Source organism: Bombyx mandarina, chromosome 06 (genome assembly GCF_030267445.1).
Source record: "Bombyx mandarina strain Sakado chromosome 06, ASM3026744v2".
Classification (NCBI taxonomy): domain Eukaryota; kingdom Metazoa; phylum Arthropoda; class Insecta; order Lepidoptera; family Bombycidae; genus Bombyx; species Bombyx mandarina.
The window spans coordinates 9,218,607-9,239,328 of record NC_143213.1 but is presented as its reverse complement, the minus strand read 5'-3'; the positions used below and the strand labels follow the sequence as shown (position 1 = coordinate 9,239,328).

Sequence of the window (20,722 nt, the reverse complement as noted above, 5' to 3'; positions counted from 1 at the left end):
CTTTTTATTTAATTATCTTTAATGATTAAGAATTGAAAGAAGAATACTTTTACGCGACCCGTTAATTTCAAATTCTGTTATAAATCATATAAATCTCAATACTTCTCAAACTTCGTAAAAGCAATTTAAAACTTTTAGATTGAGATGATGACTATTCGAAAATGCGACTGTCAAAAGCGCACCTTCCGCAGGGATTTTTGCGAGTTTCAAGTTTTTAAGTGACAGGGTCATTAATCATTCTGTCAGCGAAAAAAGTTTACTGAAGGAATCGAAGGAAGAAATGAAAAAAAAGAACGTTCAAAAAGTATCTTCCTTCGGTGACAGGAAAATGAATTGTGTAAAAAAAAATTGGCATTGGCAGATGAGATCGCAGCTCATCTGGAATCGAGTGATTAGTATACTTTACCACAGTACCCATTATATTTTTTATCTCTTGTTTCTACTGCTGCCTTACGACATAAATAGTAGAAGAAATAATAATCAAAATTCCTTTAGTCTTTTTTAAACAAGTTAAATTCACCAAATTAACTACTACAATGCACAAGAGAAAGCGTAACGTATTAACAACAGTACCATTTAAATACCTATCAAATGAATATTACGAATAGAAACGGAGTGTACCAACTTCAGAAGCGCATTCAAAGACCCCAAACAAGGAAAACAATTAAACATTCACCATTGTCATATTGAAACGGCTAAGTAAACAATACGGCGTATTATCTAAATACGAACAGACGTATAATTAAATCTATTTATCGTAGCGTTAAATTAATTTGGCAAATCCAAGCCGTTTCGTAGTTGTTGACCAGCGTAGTTATCGAGAGGTTATCAACGGTTTGTTCTTGTTAGTCATCGGTCGAGCGGCGACCCGAGTACACACTGTACTTTGGGAAATGAAATCGAAATGCGTTTAGTATTATTGCTCCTATTGTCTGTGTCTGTGGTGTGTTTTTGCGGCGCATACGACATGATCGTTGGAGACACGGTGCACCGGAAGATGGTTTTTCATCAAAGGGTCAAAGATTTCGCGATTCCGTTCAAGAAGAGAATAAAGACATTGAGTTACACCGACCCTGAGAAGCGGATTATTAAGGTCGGTATTTGTTTGGATAATTTTGTTGTGGTTATGCTTGTAGCTACCCACGTACGTATAATAAGTATTAGAAAAATTACAAATTTATAGACTTTATTACCATAATGACGTCTTTAAATATACTTTAAATTCTAAGACTAATATGTTATTTATAAAAAGTTCGGAAAAAAAAATTGACAATGATGACTTGAGGAAAATTTTAAAATGAAATATTTTGTTTACCAGTAATATAAATTATTTTCATTAGTTCTAAATACATTTTGCTGTAGAAAATTGATAACAAAATGCATAATAAAATAATATTCCGCAATTTGAAAGTACATACATGCAGATATTATTGCACTTATATTAAGTATTACATACTACAAAACCATTTACTTCAAAATGAGAAACATTTTCAGTTATTCGCGTTACAATTCTATTATTGCAATTTAAAATGGTGCGCAAATAACTCATATGGAGACCTATTACTCATACATTCTAACATTCTAGAAATATTTCATAACATTATTTAAATAATCTTATGTAATAGTTGATTGCTCATGCAACCTTACTAATTAACATATATTATAACGGCTTGACTACTTTTTCGTAATTTTTTTTGGATGTAGGGATTACGATTATCTCGAAAACCTAGCAGCTTAACTAGGACTGGTGGACGTACCTACTCGAGGGGCCAGCCAAGGGAGGGTTTTCCAACAACTGCCCCCCAAAGAGACCTAATAGATCAAGATTCACGTAGTTGATGCTTCTACCGCCGCATCGGGATCGGGACCCGGTCAGAAGACCTGACGTGAAACTCAGCCTGACCTCGATCTGAAGTGTCACGTCGAAATTTTCGACGAGTTCGGTGATCAACGCCTTGGTTGCACCTAGCGTTAGTACTAGTAGTCTCAAGCAGCAACGAGAATAGATCAGAAGCAACTGTAACGTCCGTAAGGACCGTAGGTGGTTGACTGCTCTGTGACCTGGGTGGAGTATAGTTATGGCGTCCACGATAAGTGGGTTATCGAGCCTCGCCACTGACGTGAAGTAGTAGTGTTCCGACGATGGCTTAAGATATTTACGGATGGTTTCGTGACCCAGATCGTTGCGAAGATCCACATTCCTCACTGCCACTAGGGGTATTGCAGGAGTATGAGAGTTGTGTTTTCCAATTCCAATCTTTTGAAATAAACAAAAATTATGTTGTAAAACTAACGCATTAACAATAATCGATCACTAAAAAGGCCAGCTAATTTTATTGATTTTCACCTAATTATGATATCTTAAAACAAATATAATTATGCAGTCAGCAATAACCTAAAACGTTAAATAAGACATACGGCTCAACATCGAAACGGTCTGCATTGCACACCTGCACGTTTTATTGGCATATTCTGCCAATTTAATCAAATCATGTATTTCGGTTTGAAGGGTGAGCCAGTGGTAATGCCACATAGTTAAGACTACAACCTCAAATATCAAGGTTAGATGTGATGGGCAGGGGCTCCGCCAATCACTAAATACAGTAAAACATAACTATTTATTTATTAATAATTCACCACGAATTTTCTTTCGCTGTGGAACGAAATATAAAAGAAATTGATTGTTTCAAGGACGTCGCGACGACATTTAATAACTTTTAACGTTAGCAGAACGTCTTAAATTTTTCTCTCTAGCTGATATCTTATCTTATACCTTTAAACGAGCAATTCTTGTATATATATATAGATGTAATCTGAATCTCGGAAACGGCTCCAATGATTTTCATAAAATTTAGTATACAGGGGATTTCGGGGGCGATAAATCGATCTAGCTACGATTTATTTTCAGAAAATGTTGTTTTATTCGTGTTTTTAATTATCAACTTTATCGATAATCAACTTTATGACTCTTCCCGACATCTATTGGCGAACAATAATACTATTTTTCTTAATTGAGAGCAACACAAGAGGGCGCTATAAAAAAAAACGAGCAAAGCTCGGTCATCGTCTAGTTAAGAGCTTATAGGAAACCTCAGACCCGCGCAAAGTTACTCGTTAGTTAAACGTTCTTGTTCCGGTCCTCATAATATAGCTAGAGAACTATTCTCTTCTTCGAATCCGATTACACTATCACTCTGCGGCTGTGCTTACTTAAATGAATACATAACTCACTGCCCAAATCATCTTCAGCGGGTTCACAGACACTAACATTGTGAATGCTAATAGGACAGGGCTGTTCTGCCCTTTTAAAAAAAAGTGGCAAAATGGAACCACTTGCCCATGCGGACTTGCAGTATGTTTTTTAGGTTGAAACTTGGCACCTCTTGGTGGTATATTGAACACAGTTAAACTGACAAAAGAATCCACTAAATCGTCCGATTTGGAATAGTACTTTAAGTGAAAGCATTACAGCTTCACGGCAGTTCAGTAACGTTTCGGTTTGAAGGGTAGGGCAGCCGTTGTAACTATACTTGAGACCTTAGAACTTATATCTCAAGATGGGTGGCGCATTTACATTGTAGATGTCTATGGGCTGAAGTAACCACTTAACACCAGGTGGGATGTGAGCTTGTCCACCCATCTAAGCAATAACAAAAAAGTTTTACCACAGCACCAGCAAGTTAGTCGTTGTTTATTGTAAAATTAATATGCTTTTCCTTTTCCAGGGTGTCGCAGCTATTGACAATGACTTCTCCCACGCCAGCGCTAACATCACGGAAGGCGGTGTCGGCTACTCCTTTGTCACCGTCAGAATGAAAAGCCAAAGACATCATCCTCTCAACTTCGAGGTTGAAATTTACCTCTAGTCAAAGTTTACAGGAAATGATCTCGAAATGGAAGACAGCGGTAACTATAAATGTGGAATTATAAAAGAAATTCTTGTAATTAGTTTTGAACCCGCAACAATTTCCGTGTGTGATATTTAACTGTAATCTTATTGCGTAATTGTTTCTTAGTTTTTAGATTGTTTTAAATTTTAAATAAGTTTATTCTGCAAAGAATGTAAAATATTTGCCACTAATACTATCAAGCTGCTAAATTAGTTAACGTCTCTAGTATATTTATAAAAATCTTCCAGAACTATCTTAAAATATTTCAAATATAAAATCTATGTGATTTCGTTTATCTGATAAATGTCTCTCTATTAGCTAATGAATCTATGAATATTGTTTACACAATCAGAGCATTGATGGTGTACAAACACAGTCTGTTTAACATCTGTAGATAAACAATCCGTTGTTATTGGTTGTTTAATACTAATTATTTTCAAATCTTGTGATTTATACTTTCATTTTCTGGTTTAAATCCAACGTAAAAGGTTATTTATAATTTCAAATAAAAAATAAGGAGATTTTCAATTCAGATCGAATGCTTAATCGTTCTGGTTTTCTGAATGACAATGATATTGTAATATTAGTGGCAGATTTGTTTTTCCTAAATACGCTATAGTTAAAGTTAAATTGCCAAAATGATATTCATATTATTACGAAAAACGTATTTGTAAGATGTTAGAAAAGTCAGTAAAAAATATTAAGTGCTTGATATTAAGGCGTTTGTATCGTAATAAAGAAAGCAAGTCATATTGGTAATTCATTAACCTCCTGAGGTTTTGATTAAAAAAAACCTTACCTAAAATTTTAAGTTTAAGATCTTCAATATGAGACTTATTTAACGCTTTAGACTCGTATGTAATATAATGATAAGTCAAACGTTTTCAATAATTCCCAACTGTGTTGTATTTATAATGGCTACATACTCCAAAATACGTAGATAAATATTTTAAAAATATTAAAAGTTATCTTAAAATTTTGTTAAGCACTGAAAACTTTAGTGATGTAAGTTTAACAATAGGAATCTCGTTTTAGTCGGAAAAAAATTAGAAATAATTAAAATATATCGGAAGAATTTTAGTTAATTTTCTTTAATTATTTGTACGTCAGTTGCTGTCATGTTAGTTTTTGATAATTTAATAGTGACTAACTTGAATTTATTACTATCATTGTTATATATATATTGAGTAAAAAAATTCATAAACGCTATGTTGATTATTTTTATTTTCTGAATTAGAGAACCGTAATATAAAACAATTGTCCTTAAACAAAATATTGAACGACCTCCTGATTTAATTTGTAAGAAAACCATTCAACTTTTTGTTGGTTGGATTTTTTAGTGTCAGGTCACCAGATTTTTGCGTGTCTGGTCATTTTATTCTCAACAATTGCAAAATAAAAAAATAATTGAACTGTTTTCTCACAATGCTAATTTTAACGTAATGAAGTTTAACTACCAAAAAACTAATAAAACCGCGCTATTATTAATATTCCAGCAATTGGAAGAAAACCTAATTAACTGCATTCAGTAATTTACTATTTTGGGCTGGTTATCGTAACAAAAAACAACACAATATTATAGTCATTTTTTAAACTATATTTTACAAAAATGACATTCAAAAAGCTTAGTATTTTCATCACGTTATGAATTCCGGTGGCGTGGTGTCGGACATTTTCTTTCATGTTAATTTCACGGCTGTCAATCTTTTAGCCAATGCTCGTATTTCATTTTGGATAAACGGATTACTATGCACGACGTGAAATTCCATTATAGACATACAAGTATGAGACCTTATTTTTCATGTCATACCAACGTTTACTTTATTGTGATTGTATTTAGAAGTTGTAACAATATGCATTTGTATAACATGAAACATATCATATACTAGTTTTTCTCCCTACCTATGTTGATATCCTTGAGAGGCTATTTCAGCTTCTCGTTGACATGTAGGTGAGCTCACGGGGCTCAAACCGGGAGTGTTGTTACACTGGACCTAGCAAGAGCAGTGCTTCGGAGAATCTACCACCGGATTGGAAACGCGACCCACTGAGAAGATTCGGCTTATTTCACTCGTCGAGCCCTTTGTCGCAAGCGACGGGTTCGACGTGGACGGTGACCGGTGTTTGTGGTACCTAAAATCATTCGTAATGGATCGGGAGGATCCATAATGACGTTTTTAGGGCGACGTCGACCGTTTACCATTTGGTCTAGAGTATCGGGTATGTAATTCCCAGTGGCCACGACAAGAGGGTTTTCATGTCGTGCCGCCTTTTCGAAGTGGCGCAATGATGCCTGCTGTAGATACTTACTGACTGAGTCAAGCTCCAGTTCATCATGGAATATACTCGTACATAGTGGTGATGTCTATGTAGATAAAATCAGTAGGTCTAATTTACAGTATGTAATAGTCGCTATGACCGAATTTACTTTTTTCTAGTACGTACGTATTTATCAAAAGTAGATTTTTAATATATAATTATAATATTATTTTATGACAAACTCAATTTCAAGCCATAGAATGCTACGAAAGACGCGGTAAACCATCTTTCAGTCATCACCAGTACGTTGAAATTATATTTCAGAGGAAACTTACAGTATTACGTAGACATCTTATACCTTTAAGCGAGCAATTATTGTATACCTATTAATACATATATAATCTGAACCTCGGAAACGGCTCCAACGATTTCCATAAAAATTAGTATACAGGGGATTTCGGGGGCTATACGATTTATTTTCAGAAAATGTTGTTTTATTCGTGTTTTCAATAATTATAATCAACTCTTCCCGACATCTATTGGCGAATAATAATACTATTTTTCGTAATTGAGGGCAACTAACCGCTTTAAAGACACAACAAGACGGCGTTATCAAAAAAAACCGAGCTAAGCTCGGTCATCTCGGTCTAGTACATTATTAAACATACAAAAGAATTAACAATATGAAGTCAAACAATAAATGAAGAAAATACAGATGATATAGTACGTACTTTATGTCGTGATTTCTGTTACAATGTTTGATTTAACAGCATTATTTCGACAGCCATTGTAATCGACACATTTATATGTTTTGTGGTCATGGTCAGTCCAACAACTGAAGACAGGCAATATCGCATACAGTCAGTAATTGTATTAGTTCTCATATAATAGACAAATAATTTAGCAGTAGATGCAAATCCTGTTTACTTATTTTCAATGTTTATTCGGTTGGTATTTGGACAGACTTTTGAAGTTCAGTCTGTGTTACAATCTATTCGTGATATTTTGTACGTAATTTGGCATTCTTAAATAATATGAATTTACATTAAAAGTAAATGATAAATATATTGAGATGCCAAATAAAAAATAATGAAATTCTATTTTATAATGGTCGTAAAACACAAACTTCTCTCCTCTCAAAAACACCACACACGCAAGAAGGTTTTATAACAGCATGCTTTAATATGTGCCTCTTTTAACCCTCGTAATAAGGATCGTAAATCTCAACGACAAAAACACTGCTGAATAAACTTATGGTACGTACGGTGAACACGAAAAGGAAGTTTGTGTCTGTGTGCGCCCAGATAATAGATGTAGGTACATAAATTTTCCGAAAAAAGACATATGTCACTTCTTTTTAAAGTCGTTTGAATTAAACATTTATTGTTTACTAGCTGACCCGGCAGACTTTGTCGTGCCTCAATCTATCAATAAAAGACCTAAACTTTTGTATAAAATAAACTTAAAACAAACAAAAGGAATCCGTTCGACGGGGGACACATCAAAGGAAAAACAAAATTTTTATTTTTATTTAATTCCGAGTTCGAGTCCGAATTTCATATTTATCTACCTTTTAAACCTTCTCTGGACTTCCACAAATAATTCAAGACCAAAATTAGCCAAATCGGTCCAGCCGTTCTCGAGTTTTAGCGAGACTAACGAACAGCAATTCATTTTTCTATATATAGATGCTATCAAGTACGAAAATAACTCACTTCATTGTTAATAACAATTTATAAACATATCATCAATAGTACCTTTCAGTATTTATAAACCTTACGTTTGAATTTTCTATGTAATACACCTTTGTACCTTTAGAAGAAATTCAAGAATACACAAAGACTTCTACAGTCTGTCCGCTTAAGAAAGAGCCTTAGAAACATTAAAAATAAATAGATCGTACATTCAAATTGTTCCTAGTAACAAAGGTTTTGAAATTAATCATAAAATTTTTATGAATGTCAGATTTAGATCTAGACCTTGTCTTTTTTTAAAAAAAAGCTTAAAGCAAAAGCGGATCTGGTGCACAATTGTTCATGCTATAGCTTGTATAAGCATGTATATTAATTACGACATGGTTTATGTGGAAAACCTCCACGCTATACATCAAGAGGCGTACATACGAATTAAGTCGTAATGTAGACTTGTGTTTTGTTTGCAAGTAAAAATAAATCAAAGTATATCTCTGACCCGCCCAAAAAAAGGAAAGAGGAGAACTGAAATGTTTTTTTTTTCAGCGCAGACTCAATTAATGTGAATGCTTCCAAAATATATAAAAGACCCAATGTCTAAGTCTTTATCTATATGCAATAGCACTGTACGACATTTTTTTTAAATTATTAAAAAAAAACTGGTGATAATATGTTTTTTTTTTACACGACCTTACTTTTTCACAGTGCATTCGTCATTCGTGTAATTCGTAAACATATATAAAGCATTTATTACACTAAAGTAAAACAAAAGTGAGGCGTACATTGGTTTATTTAATCTTCCTCTAAGGGGTTGAAATCCTGAACGATACTAAAGTTACATCCAAGATCGAGGCATTCCCGATGTGGTGTTGGAGACGTATGTTACGCATCCCATGGACCGCTTGCCGGACAAACTTGTCCATTCTCGAAGAGCTTAACACAACAACTAGACTGTCTACAATCTGTTTTTAGCATATACTAACCTAATTTGGACACACTGCTTGAAATCCCACTAGAAAAGACTACGTAACCGCTTATCTATCCGTTGGTCAAAATTTATAGGATCTCTTAGCGACATGCCTATACCAAAGCATTTAGGACTGCCAAAGATAGACACGTGGAGAGGGATTGTGAAATGAGTGATAAGAAAACAATCATCAAACTAGACATGACCTTCAGAAAATGAAGATGTCTACGGAATATGATCAATAGCGTAAGTCGCACAACTCGGTAACGTCTTATCTAAGAGAGTCGTAGAAAGAATATCACTGTTATTCTACTACAATGGAGTTTTTGACCTTAAATAGCTAAGTGTCTATCACAAATTAACTTGAGTTGTGAGCTTATGTCTTATGCAGTCAGCTAGTACGAGAATGTTGCAACAGTTTTTAAAATCGTTGCTCATATGATTAGTTTTGTCATTACGTTCATAGAAGACTGGCGAGCACGCAGCGCAGGCTAGTAGGCAACAGCTTGGTTGTGCTCCTGGAATTGCTGATGTCCATGGGCAACGATGAGTACTTAAGATGGATTGGGCCACGTGGTCATCTGCATAGAAAAAGCAATAAGAAATATACCTAATGGTGAATAGTTAGCAACACCGATGGAGAAATATAACATTAATACCGACTAACAACCAAATCAGATATTTGTAACCAGTAGGTATTTGTTTCATTATTGGATCAAACAGTGGTGATTATTTTACGGGCATTACCCGGAATACTTTAAGTTTCTCAATGTTTATGAGCACAGTCCACTGATAGTATAAAAATAGCGATGTCGTGTTCAAACTAAAAATAGCTATGATAAGAGTCAAGCTGTGACTAACTTTAATATTGCGGTCAAGCAGTGGTTTACTGCCGTAGACGAAATATTTTGAATTCTGGTGTAACTGAATGTGAATTATGGATTTTAGAATTACAAGCAAAGTCCTCGAAAATATATCGTGAAATTAATATTGCAATTAAATAGTTGACGTGATTTAATGTTACGAACAGATACAAAGCGAATTGTAAATAGATTAACCTAGTTTTGTTTTTGCCAAACAAAAATAGAACAAATCACAAAAATATGCTACTTACATTCGACTTTATACAGAAGAGGGCATTTCTCGAGGTCTATTAAAATACTTCGGTTCACTGAGTATTTAGCAGCGTTCCATGGCTCCAACGGTTCCATTGCTGCACTCCCCAGCAGTGTAGATTTCATACATGCTTTGTACCACCGCGCTCACTCATAGTGCTTTTCCAGAGGTCTTTTTTTTTCTCTTTATTGATGCACAAAACAAATTACAACCATATAAATTATAAGTTTAAATGTTTAACATAACAATCTGGATTGCAATTCAAAACAGGAGCATACAGAAAAAAATTAACAACTGAACTGATGCCTAAATACTATGTATACAAACACACATACGCTCACACACACCCACACACACACATACACACACACAGCCGCACGAACGCACACACACACACATATGTAAGCTACTATCCGATTAAATTAAATCTAATGTATCATTAACTGGACAATATTAATTATTTGAGAATATGTTTAAGTAATTTACAATATTTATAAAAACGTTGAACGTAACATCCAGTTTTGGGATTAACCTCCAAACGAGCGCTACAATATACTCTTCAAACGAGGATTGAGGATCTATACCAGTAAACAGCAGCCTGGTTGTGCTCTTGGAATCACTGACGACTACGAGTGCCGTTCACCATCTCATAGGCCCTATGATCGTACGTCTATAAATACAATAAAAATACATAAACATCACAAATCTAGAAGAGTCATTCTGTGAACTAACAGAGAAAAGCACAAAACTCGAGACCGCGAAACACGTTTTCGAGACAAAGAATAAAACGTAACGGCCAAATATATTTTCATAAGTAGACAAGGCGCGGAAAAAGGCGCCCCATATTCATGCATTTGTAAACAGGCATCATGGCGAGGATCTGAGGAATAAAAAGTGTGGACAACAACGACGTTGGAGGGACATTACACCTGACCGTATGTCTCAGGCGACTTGATTTAGCTATGCTATAAAATAAATCTAGCCTCCTTTTTGTCATTATTCAACTAGGTGTCCATGGTGTTTAATGTTCTGATTAAGAACCGAATATAGCATTATATAGTATTAATGAAAAATCTTATAGCTATATCAAATATAGCATTGTATAATATCAAGAAAAAACCTCTGGTTTCAATGTGAAAAGACTTCGTTAAATTATAATTTAACTAGGGACCCGCCTTTGCTTCGCTTCGGAAACTGTAATTTATTATTGATTTCTCCACTATTTAATGGATGTTATTATACGTATAAACCTTCCTCTTCAATCACTCTAACTATTAATAAAAACTGCATCAAAATCCGTTGCGTAGTTTTAAAGATATAAGCATACATAGGGACAGACAGAGATAGGGACAGAGAAAGCGACTTTGTTTTATACTATGTAGTGATGTGCACCCAACTCAAATTTAACCCTCATTAAATCAATTAAAATAATATTTGAGACTTATAAAATCAAGGAGAAAAATACAGCTAGCAAATCCCGGTTTTGTAGTACGATTTACTTTAGAATATAATGTCTTAGGTTTGCATAAGGTGTGTGTATACAAATTATGAACCTCTTGATATTATTAATATTCAATAGTAAATCGCAAGAATGTATGTATAAAAATCAGTTCATTAATTATAGTTATATAGGAATATAACTGCAAATGTAAATTGTGACTTTATCCTATGCTTTACTGAATTTTTATTATAAACCCAATAATATAGTTCAATATCGCAACAAGTTAATAATTAATTACTTTTAAAGAAGAGCTATATTAAAAGATCGTTATTTCGAACAATGTATTTTCAATTCAGTTTTTGTCCTAAACAAATCAGATTTATATCATAGCAAAGCTTAGCTTAAAGCGACATACCTAAAACCTTTCATCAAAGCGTTGAGCCGGAAGTTACCAAGCCCGGGGGATAAGCAAAAAGAGAAGGGTTTTGCAGGCACGTCGTTATTAATGTAATAACTGACATTTTGTTTTATGCGAGTTTCTACTTAGCCTTAGTTTCGGTACGACGCCAAATATGTTTGTTCTTTTTCGTTTTTAGGGAACAGGCAAAAGATTTAAGGTCGATAGACTTCGAAAAAAGTTCGAGGTATAGGTTCAAATAGGAAAATCAAAAATAAAATCAAATATTTTTTAAGTACTATTTTTATCCATGTGATACCTACATAAGAGTATAGAGATAGTAATTACAAAAAAAGAACATCAAAACTTAATCACCATTAAAGATTAAAAGATTCCATTTTGAAAATTTTCAACCAGCAAATTCCGGCATTTTTCACATTTTCCAGGAGATTAAAATTTTTATTACAGTTCGAAGAAATCGTACTGTCACGCAACTGAAACGCTTCCACGTCCGAGGTATTCCCTCCAATCGCAGTCCCACTATCGTGTACGTTCGATATCTTTCGAACGTTTAGGAATTTCCAATAATACTCCGACAAAACCTAAGTCTATATTCGAGAATGCTGATGGAAGGAAAGCAACTTTATGACTTACACACAAGAATCATTATTAAGTTGACAGCAGCAAAGAAATTGTTGTGAAGACTTTCACGATACCGAAGGTATTTCGAAAAGAGTTTTAAAAGCTACAGCTACCAGTATAGGCACTTTGCGACGGTGCAACTCTAACTTGATGGCAGTAAAGGGAAATTGCTTCGGTAATGGAATTATTTTTCCTTGGTGTTCAAGATAAGGCGAAGTGAATTATGTAGGCAGTCATCTTTAAACGGTCTAATAACTTAACTTAATTTAATCATTTTAAAAGTGGCTAAATAAATAATTTTAGCGAATCTTGTTTTTCATTGAAAATGTATTTACTTCTTCGGCAAAGTTTATTTCATTGGTGACAGTTCACAAATTTGCGGTCAGCCTCCTGATTTATTGTATTGAATAATACCGTCACGTGAATAAAATATTGGCTACCCCAGGACTCGGTACAGTCACATAACACCTTGAAACAAAGTACACTTCCATCACCAAAGGGTGGAGTTTATTCCACAGTAGTTAAGAATAAGAAAGGGTTTTTGAAAATATATTATAAGCAAATGACTAGGTAAACATATAATATCGGATAACGGTAGTAGATTTGCGATCATTACTTAGAGCGGAGTTGCCTGAACTGTTTTCGAGCAAGAGACCGTATTTTTTTATAGATAAACTGATACTTCTGCCAGAGCCGCCCAACAAAGCCAAATTATTTAAAAAACCGTATTTCCAGATTTTTCTATATTGATACAAAGCCGTGGCCAAATTTAAAATCTTTGTGGTAGGTTAAGTGAAAGTCGACAGCGACTCTTTTGGGGACCACGAAGTCCATGCATGAGCTCTTTGAAAGAATTTTAATTATTTAGTGTGCTTAACGACAAAACGCTGAACAGTGCGAAAATGTTATAAAGAGCATTTCATAAATATGATTACAACAAATTAAAGAGCGGACGGTTAGCGTGGTATGGACATGTTATGCGTAGAGAGAAGATGCATGTGACTAGGAGATGTATGGTAAGGCAGAGGTCGACCGAAGAAGACATGGATGGAGTGTGTGAATGACGATATGAGAGAAAGAGAGGAGTGAGTTTTGAGATGACGGCAGATAGAAGAGAATGGAAGGGAAAAATTAGCTGTGCCGATCCCACCTAGTGGGATAGGGTGGAGAAAAAGATTTCATAAATATGAATAATTTCCAAGAAAGGTACAAAACTACAGGTTAGGGGAATAATAAATTGGGTTATTTGTAAGGTGAGAGAACTAATTTTAATTATAATCTCAATAAACAATTTAATCATATAAGAAAATTACATTCGAAACTCAACAATGTCAGAGTAACTCAAAATGCTCTTAAAAGTTAAATCGTTTTTTTTCTTTAGAACTTCATTTGTTTGTTATGTTCAGAAAGTACAAATGATCACCTACTATTCAAAAGAGTCAGTGACCCATTTCTGTGAGTGAATAAATTTAGTCCATTCATAACTTGTTATTAAAACTACTATCAAAGTGAACTTCCCGTTGTAAAAGGAATCGTTAACTATTCACTTGATAGAATGACGCACCTAAATACACATCTTTACTAAACAAAGGAAGCTATATAACGCTGAAGTAATCAAGTTACCCTTTTTAGTTATTTTGTGTGACAAAAACCATATCAATATAGTATTGATTTTTACGGCCAAATTAAGTAAAATTACACTTTACTTAGTTTTTTTTAACAGAAATCTAAATCATTTATAATTATTATTAAATATAATTTATCTAAACATGCTGCACGGTCAATATGAGACTGATCGGTTATCGTTTAAGTAAAAAATCAGTTGGTTATCTGGTGTCCAGAACATCACCTAACCATATTTTCTTGTGGGAGTTGAAAAATGAGACTAAAGGATCCACAGAAGGGTGAGCACCAGCGTTCTGTAAGTACACACCGGCATACCGCCGTCGCTGATTTTACAGGTATTTATAGATTGACAATTTCGATTCATTCGATGCTTTTTTTTTCTTTGGTTTTATTATGGAAAATCCACGGGAAAACTAACTATTGCCATTTTTTTGGTGATACTAAAGCTACTCAATACCTAGTAAATACAGAGAAAATAGTATAGATCTTTTTTATTTTTTTGGAAAAGTATATTTATTGCCAATTTTTTATGAATTAACATTAAATTTAATAATGCTCATTCATCAGTATATCAACAGAATTTAACATAATAATAATAAGGAACAGAAAATCGGCCGACAAATAGAGGAGAAAATGATTACTAGTCGTTTTTTTTAACAATCCAATTAAAATACAATTTATTTCATTATTTTCAGACGTCCGTAACCGCAATAACATTAAGGTATTCAAAACGTCAAAAATTATGCAATAGTAATAACAAACGCGAGATTAAATCGTAAAATTAATTTAAATTAACATATAAACTAGAGAAATCACCTTTTAAATAATATAATCATATATCGTTATCCCATTAAAACCCTTTTTGTAAAGAATCCACATGTATCGTTGATCACCTAATTGCGCAAGAAACACGCCGGCGTGGTCCATCCATCAATCAGGATCAGTCAGGGGACCATTCTAATACTAATTTGCTCGTTTGTTTTGCCCGTAAGCCGCCTCGGGGTTTACTACAGGGATCCACTGATCGATGTTCGATTGCTTTGTACGTTACGTGCCGTGATTGTAATTAGTAGGATATTATAAATGTATTGGTGTTTGATTTCGTCGAAGATTAGGATCGCTTCTATGTTTATTTATATATACTAACTAGCTGACACACTTCGTAGTGCCTCAATCGATAAGTAAAAGACCCAAACTTTTGTATAAAATAAACTTAAAACAAGCAAAAGGAATCCGTCTGACGGGGGACACATCAAAGGGAAAACAAAATTATTTGTTTTTATTTAATTCCGAGCATTTTCATATTTATCTAACTTTTAAACCTTCTCTGGACTTCCAAAAATAATTCAAGACCAAAATTAGCCAAATCGGTCCAGCCTTTCTCGAGTTTTAGAGAGGCTAACGTTTAAATCAATGGGCTAACGAACAGCAATTCATTTTTATATATAGGTATAGAGATATTATAAAGAGGAAAGATTTGTTTGTTTGTTTGTTTGTATTGAATAGGCTCGGAACTACCGAACCGATTTGAAAAATGCTTTCACTGCTTGGAAGCTAAACTATTCCCGAGTGGCTATTTTTTGAAAAAATAAAGGACCCTTACTTAAATTCCAATAATGTAACCCAAGCTGTAAAAAAATTACTTAAAATATTCTTTACCTCGCGTGCCCTGCAAAAACTATTCATGATAGACTAGATTATTTAAAAAAATAAAACAAAGTCAAATATCATTGAAATTTTTGTAAAAGACCCGAGCGGAGCCGAAGCGGGCCGCTAGTTTGTAATAAATAAAGAGCTCGTCCCTCACCACAAGTTAGAAGAATATTGGAAATTGAGAGGAAATGAGAGCTGCATTTATCTCAATTTACCTGAGCTTAGTTTTCTTTTCTCCAAGTTACCTCTCCTGGATATTTAATGACTTAAGGGCAAATATTTTAACACCATGTGTCATGGTGTCAACTTGTATAGTTGAAGGTTGAGTTCTGGTTAGAGTTGCTTTTTTCTACACACAATTCATAAAGACAGCAACAGAGATTTAAAATATTATTGAAGTGAAAACTTCTTTAGAATCGTTGTGATTTCAAACCGGATGCAACGGAAAAAACGACAGGTAATAGACACAAATACAAAAATGTGTAGGATGAAGCCAGCAAAGAATGAGACAGAAATATACATACTATTTAATACAGCGCCATCTGTGAGTTTTTTTAATACTAACGTGTGTATGAAAGCTCTTGTTAATTTAGGATTATACGTGAAATTAAAATATCAATTCACAGAGGGCGCTACCTTACAATTATTTGCTAATGACAAAATTTTACATATACTTAAGACGTTTAGGATAATTGTATTTTAATTTTGGAAGGTTTCACTTCTACCACGTGTGAATTGCACACATTTTGTTTTTTTTCATAATAATAATATATCGGCAAATACGTTTCACCTTAGGTTTTAATTTCTATTATTCTAAATAAGAGAAAATATTTGTGTGTAATAAATATAAAAAAGTCTTAAAATCGTAAAAGCATCATAGTCCAGTAATAGAAACAAAACTAGACTTTTGAACTAAATAAATTCCCCGCGGCTCCAGACATAGGACCTTTGAATGGAGCTCGTAAAATAGTTACGGCCAGTTCAGATGGGGATGATACGATACTCGAATGTATTTCGAATAGGGAACCTTTTGATGACGTAGTTCACGTTTTGTTGTACGATCGATAGCTTCCCATTTTCTTTGCGGCTGTAACAAATTAAATCTCTATATATAAAAATGAATTGCTGTTCGTTAGTCTCGCTAAAAATCGAGAACGGCTGGACCGATTTGGCTAATTTTGGTCTTGAATTATTTGTTGAAGTCCAGAGAAGGTTTAAAAGGTAGATAAGTATGAAAATGCTCGGAATTAAATAAAAATAACAATTTTGTTTTTCTGTGTCCCCCGTCGGACGGATTCCTTTTGTTTGTTTTAAGTTTATTTTATACAAAAGTTTAGGTCTTTTATTTCTCGATTGAGGCACTACGAAGTCTGCCGGGTCAGCTAGTCTTTAATAAAAATCGGTCGTAAGAAAACAATATCCTAGTGAAACTAAGAGATTAGTTGTTCGTTTCCCAGGACTCTTTTGAAAAGTTCTTCTCGATAATTTTTCGATTTTCATTGCATAAGGTTGTGTAATTTTTCTAAAATATTTGCTTTTACAACATTTTGATTTGCTTTCGGACAGTAAAACTTGTAAAATTTTAACAGAATTAAATAGTTACCTTCGCGAATAAAGGAACTGTGTATATTTAAAAAAAAACCAAAAGATTCATGCAATTTATAAATTTCTTCATGTAGACTATTATTATTGAACACTTGAACGAAGTCACGCTCACTGCCGATATTTGTCCAAAAATATCATCAGCACAATAAAATGGGTTTGAGGCTCATTTTCTAGCTTAATACTGATAAAAATATATCAAGAGCATTTAGTTTTTTATTTTATTTTTATTGCCCTTGTAGGCAGTTGAGCATACGGCCCACCTGATGGTGAGTGGTTACCGTCGCCCATGGACTTCAGCAATGCCAGGGGCAGAGCCAAGCCGCTGCCTACCGCAAACTTATTGTCGTAAACATTTATTTAGGGAAAACTAACTGATCCGAAGAAAATGAAAGTAAGATAATAAACCAGCATCGAGAAAAGTTTGTAGCAGTAACTCAGTGGTTTCTCATCAGTAAAACAATCACGAAACACTTTCAGAACTTGACGAAGGCTTTTTGGCAAAGGAAAGTTTCCTAGAACCGAAACGATCTCGTACATACAAATGACTGTAAATAGGGTGGAAAAGTATACGGGAATAACAGCATAGCCGGTGAAACTGAAAAAATCGGCGACGTAAAAGCTATTCGGTCTGTTTGGTTCACGCCATTCTGTCTATATAACATACCTATTTTTCGCCTTCATGCTTACTCGTAGTGTGAATTATTTGGATTTTATTCATTATCATTTCGTATAATCTACTGTAAATAATGTAAGCGCAGAGTTTTGTAGGTTTCCTTCGCCGGTCTTGAAATTAACGAATAATTAGTAGACCAAACAAATTTTGTCACATATTAGTTTTTGAAAGACAAATCATTGGCATTGTCGTTATTAAAAAAAAAATTCTAATCAAAACGAACAAAGTGTCTGTACTAAATTCTGTCATAGAAACAATATCGGATAGTGCCAACAAAACGGTAATATTTTTTTATGTTGTTTCACCCACATTAAAAACATGCGTAGAGTGCATCGAATTTGTCCCATGTCTGTCCGGTTTTACGTCGAATATAACCTTTTATAGTCCGTAAAAATGATGGACTACAATAAATAAGCCGTGCTAAACTTCCAACATATTGAGAAAGTAATAGGGCAGTATTTCTCTGACCACGTAAAGTAGAAGGACCTTACAGTGAAACGCGTTTGCGGTACATCTTTTTTATACGTTGTTCCATAAATCATTGTAACGAGCAGACCTTTTCCTGTAACGTTTTCACACGTTTTCCTTATGTTTGTGATGATACTTGAGTGGATTGTGTATGGCTGTAGTTCGGTTTATGCGCCCTCATTTAAAAGGACGTGTTTTAGTTTTTATATGTGGTTTTGTTTCGCCAGACCTGTTTTTTTTATACCTGAAATGATGTGATTCAAGTAAACAAATCTGTCATGAATTAATATCACGTGAAAATCAAATTTAAATTTTCAGATGATCATGTTATATTTTAGTAACAGTAGTAGAGGGTTTTGTAACAGGGATTTCAGAACTTGGACAGTTGATAACCGGCCATCTTGTTGAAGCTACATCTGTCAAATTAGTTGTCATTTATTCAGTCTGTTTTGCCAAATCACCTTGGACGGATATATTTAGAAACTTCTCTAGAATTTCCGTAAGGAGATTCTGAAATTGTATAATATCTAGTAGTAGTGTCTATTCATGACACGTGCACTCCCCCTTACGGTTTTTATCAGTACTAAATCACTTCGTATCTTAACTAAGTACTAAGAGTAAATAAGGCTTGGGGGCTATTTGAAGTATAGGTAATAGGTGACAACCTACAGCGCAAGTTGTCATAGCCTATTATCATTAAGGACTTCAAAATAATAATTCGACGCTTGAAAGGCAAACGTGACTAAGCGACAATGCGTGAACTTTACAGTAGACTAATTTAAAGTTGAAATACCTGAAAAAAAATCTTTTTTAACGGATCTAGCTGTAGGTTTGAAATGATTTTAATAGACATAGAAATATATATTTTTTGCGCATCGAATATGGTTATTGCCTATCATTTATATACAAAGTAGTTATTGTCGCTTAGTCACGTTTGCCTTTCAAGCTTCGATATTAACTATTTATAACACAGAACATTTTCAAACTGTAGAAACGATAGCGTAAAATAAAAATGTGATATAGCGGTTCGTTTAACATATCTAAATGTTTCCTTAAGACGAATACAGTCCAAAAACGATAAGAAAATAAAAACGAAATCACCTTAAAATGCTACAAACGTCAGAAATCTTTTAATTTATGTGCACAATTATGTTCAGAATACGGAAATATCACAGATTTTCCTTATGCTATTAATAACGCCCACGGGTTTTCGAAATTTTATGTCATGATGAGAACAGCGTTGTTTCAAACCATTTTATAAGAGTCGTTGCTTAGTTATTTCTGTTGTATACTTTAGGTGTAAGTAGGAATTTGTTTTTGTCAGAGGCCTATCATAAATGCTCGCGGTTAGCTCACATAAATGTTAGACAACAAGCGAATCGAAAATTTCAGTGTGCATTATGCAATATCTGTATTGTAATACCTCCGTAATCTGATGATAAAAAAATTATTTGAAGGATGCCTTTATTAATTTTAGTTTAGGTCATTATTGAAGTAAAATGTTTAATTTTCTTGTTTATCAAATTTAATTATCTTTCGATAGCATCAATCCATTACAACATTGTACCTAATAGTTATGATAATAAAAATAAAAACAATTATCAAGCTTCAACTACATCAAACATACTTACAAAAGCAACTATTATAATTTGCATGTAATTCTCGAGGGAAATTATTTCAATTATTCTAAAATAAAACAGACAAAGCCTTGGCAAACCATATTATAATAAAAGAAAGAGAGATTGAATATATGATTATTTTCTTTTTAGCCAATTTTAATAAACGAAGAAATTTGTTAATTCAGCTGTATTTTTATGTGTGGTAATACTTCAGAATTTTTTTCAAGGGCAACTGATTTTGTTTTTTTCATTTGAAAGCCGATCCTTCTCGTGTGATACCATTAAAGTTTTATGGAGATCTGACCTGTAGTTTTTGAGTTATCCTTAATAATGCATATTGGGCATGACCTACCCAGGTCACCAGTAACATTATATACTTCGACATTAATCATTCTGTTACAAAATGAGGTGGAATCCGAACTGTGGAAGTCATTACTAAAGCAAATTGTCTTTTGATGAAAGAGGCTTTAAGTATCATCTTTAAGTTTTAAATTTAGCTTCAGTAGGCACAATCGATCCAAGCTATTTAAAATCAGTGATCAAGCGGTCTAGGGCGTGTACGAGTTTGGATTGATTTGTTTCATAACAGAGATCCGAAACAATCCTTTACTATACATGATTTGTATTCTATATTTCCTGCTGCTAGACTGACTTTAGTTTTGGTTAACGAGTCTA

General features: G+C 33.8%; 1 protein-coding gene across 1 annotated transcript; it reads left to right on the top strand.

Moving 5' to 3' along the window:
* The first annotated feature begins 606 nt into the window (after positions 1-606).
* LOC114241348 (uncharacterized) lies at positions 607-5,099 on the top strand. The gene is made up of 2 exons (XM_028172159.2): positions 607-1,093; positions 3,726-5,099. The coding sequence occupies exons 1-2, from the start codon at positions 905-907 to the stop codon at positions 3,864-3,866; spliced, it is 330 nt and encodes a 109-aa protein (XP_028027960.1). The 5' UTR covers positions 607-904; the 3' UTR covers positions 3,867-5,099.
* Positions 5,100-20,722: the final 15,623 nt, after the last annotated feature.